Here is an 8,299-nt window from a genome sequence, read left to right as displayed (position 1 = left end):
TTCACGAAACCACACTATAAAACAGAAAAGCAAACAAAAGAATGGACCCAATCCCGCCAATTCCACGATTCACTGATAGATAGCCGATTCCTAAAGACTTTCAATAATGCTTGCAGTAAAACTTTTGCAGGCAGCGTGACATAATGATGGCATGATGTTCAGGGTAACAGATTGATGTTTTTGCAAGATGTTCACTTTGTTTCTCGGCGTGAAATATTTCTCAGACAATACGACCTGTTTTCACAGTGACTGTGACCTTTTTCACTCACATTCCAATAATGTTTTACAATTTCAAGGCCAGGACCAAGATAATAGCCATAGTGGGAAATTTGGATAAACCTTCTTTTTGCATGAAGGGTCACATATTAATAACAGTAGGTGAGGTCACTGATATCTTTGCTATAGAGAGGGAAAATCTTGATCTTTGGGGACACAGTTCAAAAAGGGTTTTCGAAAGGTACGCAAAAGATTGCCGAAAGTTTGCTGGGGGTCGAATAAACACACCATGATCAAGTAAATTATCTTCGAAGTGGCGGTTATTCTGATATGGAACAAATTGAAAACGATTTCAAAGATCCTGAAGATGGAATTTGCGAAAAAACCAACTCAGATGGTATCACAAGTAATTCCAAAGTGCCGGTAAAAATCTCTACATTTGAGGCGAGTGTTGCTTGGCTCGTGTTCAATTGTGACTGAAATACTTAGGATTTGGCATGTCCTTTATTCAGATCGCTCACTTGTGTTGAGAAACCTTACGTGGGGTAGAGCTGATGTCACGGCTGGGCGACCCTAGCAGGAATCTAAAGGTAAATGTAAATGTTTTGCAGCATTTTCGTTGAGGACAAAGAACTTGACTCTAGATTACAGATGACAGTAATGCGATACTTGTGTTAATAACCCGAGTATGGATGCCATCTACATCTATTCTGAGAGAAGCTCAAAAGTGATCGAAGAATTTATCTTGTGTGAATCTTCTAAAAAAGGCAATTGCATTGGGTGTTTTTAGTGGTTATGAGAGTGTTCAGAAATAAAATGTGTGATAAAGTGCATTTGGTTCTTGGGGAAATCAAATGTCAGGTAAAAAACAAACACCAAGATAAAAAGAAAATGCTGTTGACTCTGGTTCTGTTTACTCATTATCACTTATCTACCGATCGTGAATAAATGTATTGTTCACATGTTGTTGACAATAATAGCTAACAGGAAATGTGAGATGGCACTGGACCAGTTACAGTTTATTTTGTGCAAGTGTTTCTTTCATTCCTCTTCTAGAATAGAGTTAGGGTTCAAAAAGCTCTAAAACGATGCAAAGTTCTTTGGCACATACAGTTTTTTTTGGTCCTTAACTTTAGCGACAGGTGTTTGCATTTGGTTCTTGGGGAATAACCGTGTCACATAATATCCGGGTTCGAGGATCTGTAAACGGACTTAGTCAATTGTTAAGCAAAAAAACAACAACAACACCAAGGAAACAAAGAAATGTTTTGTTCACTCTGGTTCCGTTTTTACTTCTTTTTGCTTGTCTGCCGAATTCTGTTTCAACTCGTTCGTATCAGTCCCATGTTGTTGACAAAAATAATAACCTCAAGCAGGAAACGTGACATGACTCTTGACCTTTTCAGAGTTTTACTTTGTGAGAGTTTCGTTTCTATTTACTATTTTCCCTTCGCATTTTTCAAAAAAACTTAAACTGTTGCAAAGCTCTTCGCAGCATGGGGTTGTAAGGTCGAAAAAAATTCCTTAACTTTGGTGACATGGGTTTACTTGTGCTTGCATGGCTAAATTGACATGACACTTGACCTGTCCGTATTTTTTCATCGTGACCTTCCAATCACATGCAAATCTGGAGGTTTTGGAAAAAAAGCCCAGAAAAACCTGGAGACTTTGTTTCAGAGTATTCTTTACCTTACTAGTGCTCTTTGTTGTACTCTTTTGTTGCTTTGTTTGCAGAGCTGAGAAGATTCTCATCAGGGTTGAACCTAAAACACGGTGAGGTTTCTTCTGGGTACTGTAACCTCATTGCCAGTAAATTCGAGAGAGCCTCTCCAGTTTAAGGGAGGAACGACTATCTGTTTCGTTCTTGCGAACCATGCTGAACAGCCTCTCCTCCCCTGCATTACTGTATGGCAAAACTACAACCAGCTCTGCCACTTTCTGAAGATGGCAAAATCTTCTAGCTGAGGATTCAGGAATTATCATTTGTGATATGTACCACCACAGAATGTCTACTCTGTAATGGAAAATTTCCGGATCATTTGCTAATCCATCAACAACTTAAGCTTCCTTCCAAGCAATCAGACCAATGTCTTCATCTGTTAGAGACTGAAAATCGCGAAATTCATCATACATCTCAGTACAACAGTGTTCAAGGCTGATTGGAACCTGGATAGAAAGTACTCTACACTCTCCCATTTTCCCATGTACCAAGGTACAAAAATCGCCTTCGAAAATGTCCCATTTTCGGGTTTTTTCAAAGTGCAAAAACTAGCAATCTTTGGGGGCTTCTAACCTTGACTGGTGCCGATAGTGAGATCATGAAGGTTATGCAGAAAGTTCTTCAGGGACGTTTCATATTTTACACCAGTACATAACTCGTTGCACAGCTTGGCTCCAGTAAATGCAAAATTGTTTTTCTAATAGTTTGTGCAATTTTTTGGAAGCTCGAGATTTTTTCTTGGATGATCGGAGTGCATAGTCGTGGAACGAGGTACTATACGTAAACATTTCAGACAAGTACGGAGGTGCTAGACCATTGAGTATTTTAAACACCAAAATGACTTTTTGGCACTTTCTCATCGCTTCAAGGTTTAGCCAACTAAGCTCTATAAGAAGGTCACAAAATCTTTTTAAGTAGGAGGCTCCAGTTGTAGTTTGTGCAAATTGGTCATCTGTGTGTCACCTATTGTATCCCACACAATACAACAGTATGTGAAATAGGTCTCTATTATTGACCTACAAATGTGAGTAAGATTTTTAATCCTTTTCAACATGCTTAAGTTGCGAGCGATTTTTTGCCTTATGCTTAACATGTGGTCTTCCGAAGTTAGGTTTTCATCAATATTGTCACCAAGGCATTTTACAGAATGCACTTTTTCCAGCTCAGTATTAAACAGGGAAAGTGCTATCTCACCCTCGAGATTAGCCACCCTCTGTCTAGAGCCTATAACCATAGAATCAGTTTTTAATACGTTCAGGGCAAGCCAAGATGCTATTCCCCTGAGATCTTTGGCCATTTTATCTTGCAAAACAGGCAAACTACCATCCGAAAACGTTAGATTTGTGTCGTCAGCAAATAACCTCGCCACTCCACATCAAATCTTTTAGAAATATCATTAACATCGATTAGAAAGAGGAGTGGGCCCAAAATATATCCTTGTGGAACGCCACATGTTACTAAGTTAAATGCCAATTTCACACCGTTAACATAACAAACTTGTCGCTGATTTGCTAAATAAAATCTGAACCAATCAACTGCTGCTGTTTCTGCACCATAATGTGATAGCTTTTTCAAGAGAATATTCCGTGCACCTTTTTTTAGGTCCAGAAAAAGGACTTTGTTTCCCATACCTTTGTCTATATTGTAACACCAGTTAAATGAAGAGCCCTAAATCCGGACTGGTTTGAGTAGTGAAACTTATTCTCATTGAAATATGCATTTAACTGTTCAAAGACAAGCCTTTCAAAAACTTGTGTAACTCGCATAATTGTTGGCAATACTGAAATTAAATAGAGTATATATATAAAGTGAAGATATGAATAAATTAAAAGGCATTAAAAGTTAAACAAAGAGTTTGGCCCTAATGGCCCTAATGGCGACTCCATTAGGGCCAAACTCTTTGTTTAACTTTTAATGCCTTTTAATTTATTCATATCTTCACTTTATATAAATACTGAAATTGGCCTATAATACCAAAATTAAACGAGGCTTACCTGTAAGGTGAAGTTTCATTTGGGTTCTGTGAGTCATTGGTCGGGAGCGAAGGAGTCATGTGAGAAAGCGCACGAGCCCGGGAAGATCAGTCTTTAACAGATGTGAGCACTTACACCCAATCACGGGTGGGGTAATAACACATGGGTGGGCACATAACTCCTTCGCTCCCGACAAATGACTCACAGAATCCAAATCAAACTTCACCTTACAGGTAAGCCTCGTTTAATTTTGGTATTCTGTTTCGTCATTGGTCATTGGTCGCTACGGAGTCACGTGAGATTTTAAAGCAGTGTGAGGGCGAACACAAATGGGACAGCAATGATTATAACAATATGAATCTGCTTTAATACCATGCTCTCTTAGGGAAACTATCTTAGTTGTCACCACATACAGCTTTAAGGAGTTCAGCCCCAAAATTCTCTCGGTGTTCCACTAGTTTGTGGTAAAACTTGGTAAAGGTGGACTCCTGAGACCACCCAGCACTTTTCATAATTGTGGCAATAGAAATGCTGTTCCCTTTAGCTGCAGATATAGAAGCTGACGTGGTGCTGTGGGCACCATACTTTGAAGTGTCAATTCCAGCAGCAGCCAATGTAGTCTTAATCCATCTGCTTACTGTATCAGGGGAAACCGCTTTGTGAGGCTTAGTGTAACTAACAAAAAACTGCTTAACATCACCTCGGAGAGCATCTGTACGCTTCAGATAGTGCTGAAGATGCTTTACAATATAAAGACTAACATCTGGTGCATAGGCCTGAAACTCAAGGCAAGCTAAATGTTTACCAGGTCTCGAAGTTTTCAACAGTGAGTTAAGGAAAAACACACATTTATCAGAACTTATTTGCATACAATCAATTGATAATGTGTGCAAAGTCTGACGACACTGTCCCGAAAGCAACGCCATCAACATAACCACCTTCAAAGTCAGGTTCTTCAAACTAAGTTTCTCAGGTGACCCAAATTTTGCTAGGTATTCTAATACCACAGTCACATCCCAAGTTTCTTGATACCTTGGTAGAGAGGGTCTGCATTCGAAAATTCCCTTGATGAAACGACAAACTAAGGGATGCTGTCCAAAAGTATAATGCTCTGATGTGAAACAAACAGTAGATAAAGCACAACGGGCTGTGTTGAGGGCACTATATCCAATCCCTGTTTGGTACAGTTCTGCCAGGAAATTAATCCCATGTTCTAGAGTCGCTGAAAAAGGATTAATCTTTCTTTGACTACAGTACTGTTCCCATTTAGCGATGAAAGGTTTATATTGTTGTTGAGTACCCTTTCTCCAGGACTGCGAGATGAGTGAGGTAGCCGATTCCGAAAGGCCTCTGCCTTCAAGGGATTTCCGGACAAGTGGCATATCAGAAGGGTGAGCTTCTGATGTAGTGGATGCACCAAGTCTGGCTGTTGAGGTAGAAATAAGGTGTGTTTCTTTTTTGGAAGCACAAGGGGTTCCTGAACCAGCAGTTGCATTACCAATGGCCACCATGGTTGAGTCGGCCAGCATGGCACAACTAACAGTCCTGTGGCCTCCTCTGCTTGGATTTTCTGTAACACTTTTGGGATGATACTAAAGGAAGGAAAAGCATAAAAAACGTAAGGTTTCCAAGAGATTGAAAATGCATCAATAGCCATTGCTTCAGGATCAGGTTGGTAGGCGACAAATGGCCTTAACTGGTAATTAAGCCTAGAGGCAAACAGGTCAATCTGAGGCTCAACATGAAGTTTCTTAACAGCCTCGTGGAAAAACCGTCTGTCTAAGTCCATTCAGTTTCTTTTCTAGATTTCCTGGACTCTGCATCAGCTAGAGTATTCTCTTTTCCTGGGATATGACTTGTGGTTAACCACATGATATTTTCAAGGCACCATGGCCAGAGTGTACGGGTTAGATCATTTCTCTTCCTGGAATGGCTAGTGCCCATTTTACCGAAATCTGACACAGCAGTCATATTATCTATTCGCACAAGGACATGTTTCCCTGACAACTCTTTGTGAAATGCCTTGAGAGAAAATAACAGGGCAAGCATTTCAAGATAATTAATGTGATTTGAAGCCTCTTCAGGGGTCCACCGCCCCCCAATCTTTACATTATTGAGTACTCCTCCCCAGAATTCTTTACTTGCATCTGTGTATAAAGTGATCTCTGGCTGAGGAGGGCTTATAGGTTTTTGCAGCGACCCTGCTTAGTGTATCCACTGCTGCAAATCACTGCGAGACAACTCAGACAGTGACATAAAGGCATCAAAGTTACCCTTGTTTAATAGTTTAATAGTTTAATAATGCTTTGTCATGGTAATGTATGTACAATAGAAATAAAATTCGAGAAAAAAGAGAAATAAATAAAAACGCATGACCGGAGAATAGTTGGGGGAAACTAAATTCCCATACTAAGAATATTCCCCATGACTAAATTATCTATGAAAAATTTGAAAAAAAAGAAAGCAAACCAAACGAATCACATATCATTTTAAGATTGACACAAATGATCTAAAAGATAGGATTTAAAACTACTCAATGAAGACGCATGCATAATGTTTGATGGAATACTATTCCAGTCCGTTATATAACGATTGAAAAAAGAAAATTTGAAATAATTCGTACGTGTCTTCTTAGGTCTTATCTTGAAATTATGGTTCCTACGCGTTTTCGATAATACACTAAAATCGAAAAACATATGAGGATCTATGTCACAGTGCCCAAAAATAATCTTGTACATCTGCACTAAGCAGACCTGACAACCATAAGCGCAAGGCCTCAGTTTTGTCCATGTCTAGTGACAGTGACCTAAAATGCAAGGGCCCTAGCTTTGCAGCTGGAAAATTTGATATGAGTAACCCAAGAGTGGGTGCCACCTCTCTTACTGTGGGATGTGGACACTGCAACAGGCCTTGACAGGTATGAATGATCTTCTCGATCTTCTCAGAGGTTGAATAGACTGTCATTGTAATTGAGTCTATAATAAAACCCATGAAGGTGATTCGATGTTGTGGAACAAAGGATGATTTTTCAGGGTGTACAGTAAACCCAAGGGAATCAAATAGTTTGACAGTATCCGTAACATTTCTTTCACAGTCAGCATAGTCATCACCCTGGAGATATGAGTCATCAATATGACTTGCTGAAAGGTGTCCCAGCTGCCTTAAATGTGAATATACTGGCTTTAATAATTTAGTAAACTTCCTGGGGCAAAATGCCGATCCATTTGGAAAACAAACATATTGATATAGTTTTCCTAGCCACTGAAACTTCAGGTATTTTTGGTCGGCAGTGGCGATAGGCACAGAATAATAAGCATCTTTTAGGTCTATTGATGCCATAAAACACCCAGGTTTTACCATATGTAGAACAGTATTAAGCGAGTCCATTTTAAAATGGTGATATTGCACATGAGTGTTTAAACATTTGAGATTTAAAATAACTCTGAAAGAGCCATCCTTTTTTGCCCTAGTGAAGATAGGAGAGATATATTCCCCTTCTTCGTGACTACTTGGGGTAATAACACCTTTAGCAAGTAGTGTATTTATTTCGGTATCAATCACACACTGTTCATCTTCTCTCTGGGGTCTACTCTTTGATATGGAGTCCTGGTAAATTCAATTGGCTGGCCTAGTATCATTTGCAATATCTCAGGGTCTGAGGTTAAGGCCTGCCACTGATTATAATATTCTCTCAGCCCCCTGCTTTAAAGCAGAGAACTTTGTGCTTAAGATACTGCAACAAATTTACCTTGTCTGTCAGGATATCAGAGCATTTCACTGGCTGGATTTCTTCTCGGTTTCCCATGGTTTGTAGAAGTTGTTTTGTGGCCGGTAAGACCGGCCCCTCTTCCCTAAAAAAGGCTTTCCACTAGAGTGAGGAGATTTGCCCTTCAAGCCATCGCTATGGTTTCGGTAAGATGACTTTGCAGTAGTCGTATGGCCAATCCTATTAGTCGCTTTGATATTGTTGAGGTGAGATTGCAGCTCATCGCCAAATAACAAGCCCGTGATGGGTACTTGAGAGCCACGCAACGAGGAATCTTCGTTATTTAAGTGTGGTTTGATAGCGTCGCGTCGACGGTAAGACAAGTCAATGTTAACATGACCTAACAATGCCAGAGCATCAGCGTTATGCGTAACTAATTTCCCCAATGTCTCAGTGAGAGCCAGCGCTGAAGTCTTGTTTGGATCTGCATGGATAGCCAGCAGTGTGTCAGTCGATTTGGCGACAGCACTACCGTTTGCAATCCCTCTATTTTGGTACTGTTCATTCTTTCCCCGAGAACTTATTGATCACTTTCCAAGTGGCTCTTTGGTTGCCTGATGCCTCATTTATCTGTGACTGGTAGAATCGCTTTTTGGCTAACCTAATGTCTTTATTTACAAAATT

The 8,299-nt window shown here is 39.9% G+C and overlaps 1 protein-coding gene across 1 annotated transcript; it reads right to left on the bottom strand.

The window, feature by feature from the left end:
- Positions 1 to 4,154: 4,154 nt before the first annotated feature.
- LOC137977795 (uncharacterized) lies at positions 4,155 to 5,574 on the bottom strand. The gene has a single exon (XM_068825134.1). It carries the CDS (start codon positions 5,436 to 5,438, stop codon positions 4,305 to 4,307), a length of 1,134 nt encoding a protein of 377 aa, XP_068681235.1. The 5' UTR covers positions 5,439 to 5,574; the 3' UTR covers positions 4,155 to 4,304.
- Positions 5,575 to 8,299: the final 2,725 nt, after the last annotated feature.

This window comes from Montipora foliosa, chromosome 1 (assembly GCF_036669935.1).
Source record: "Montipora foliosa isolate CH-2021 chromosome 1, ASM3666993v2, whole genome shotgun sequence".
NCBI lineage: Eukaryota > Metazoa > Cnidaria > Anthozoa > Scleractinia > Acroporidae > Montipora > Montipora foliosa.
The sequence above is the reverse complement of the archived record's forward strand: the minus strand, read 5'-3'. Positions and strand labels throughout refer to the sequence as shown.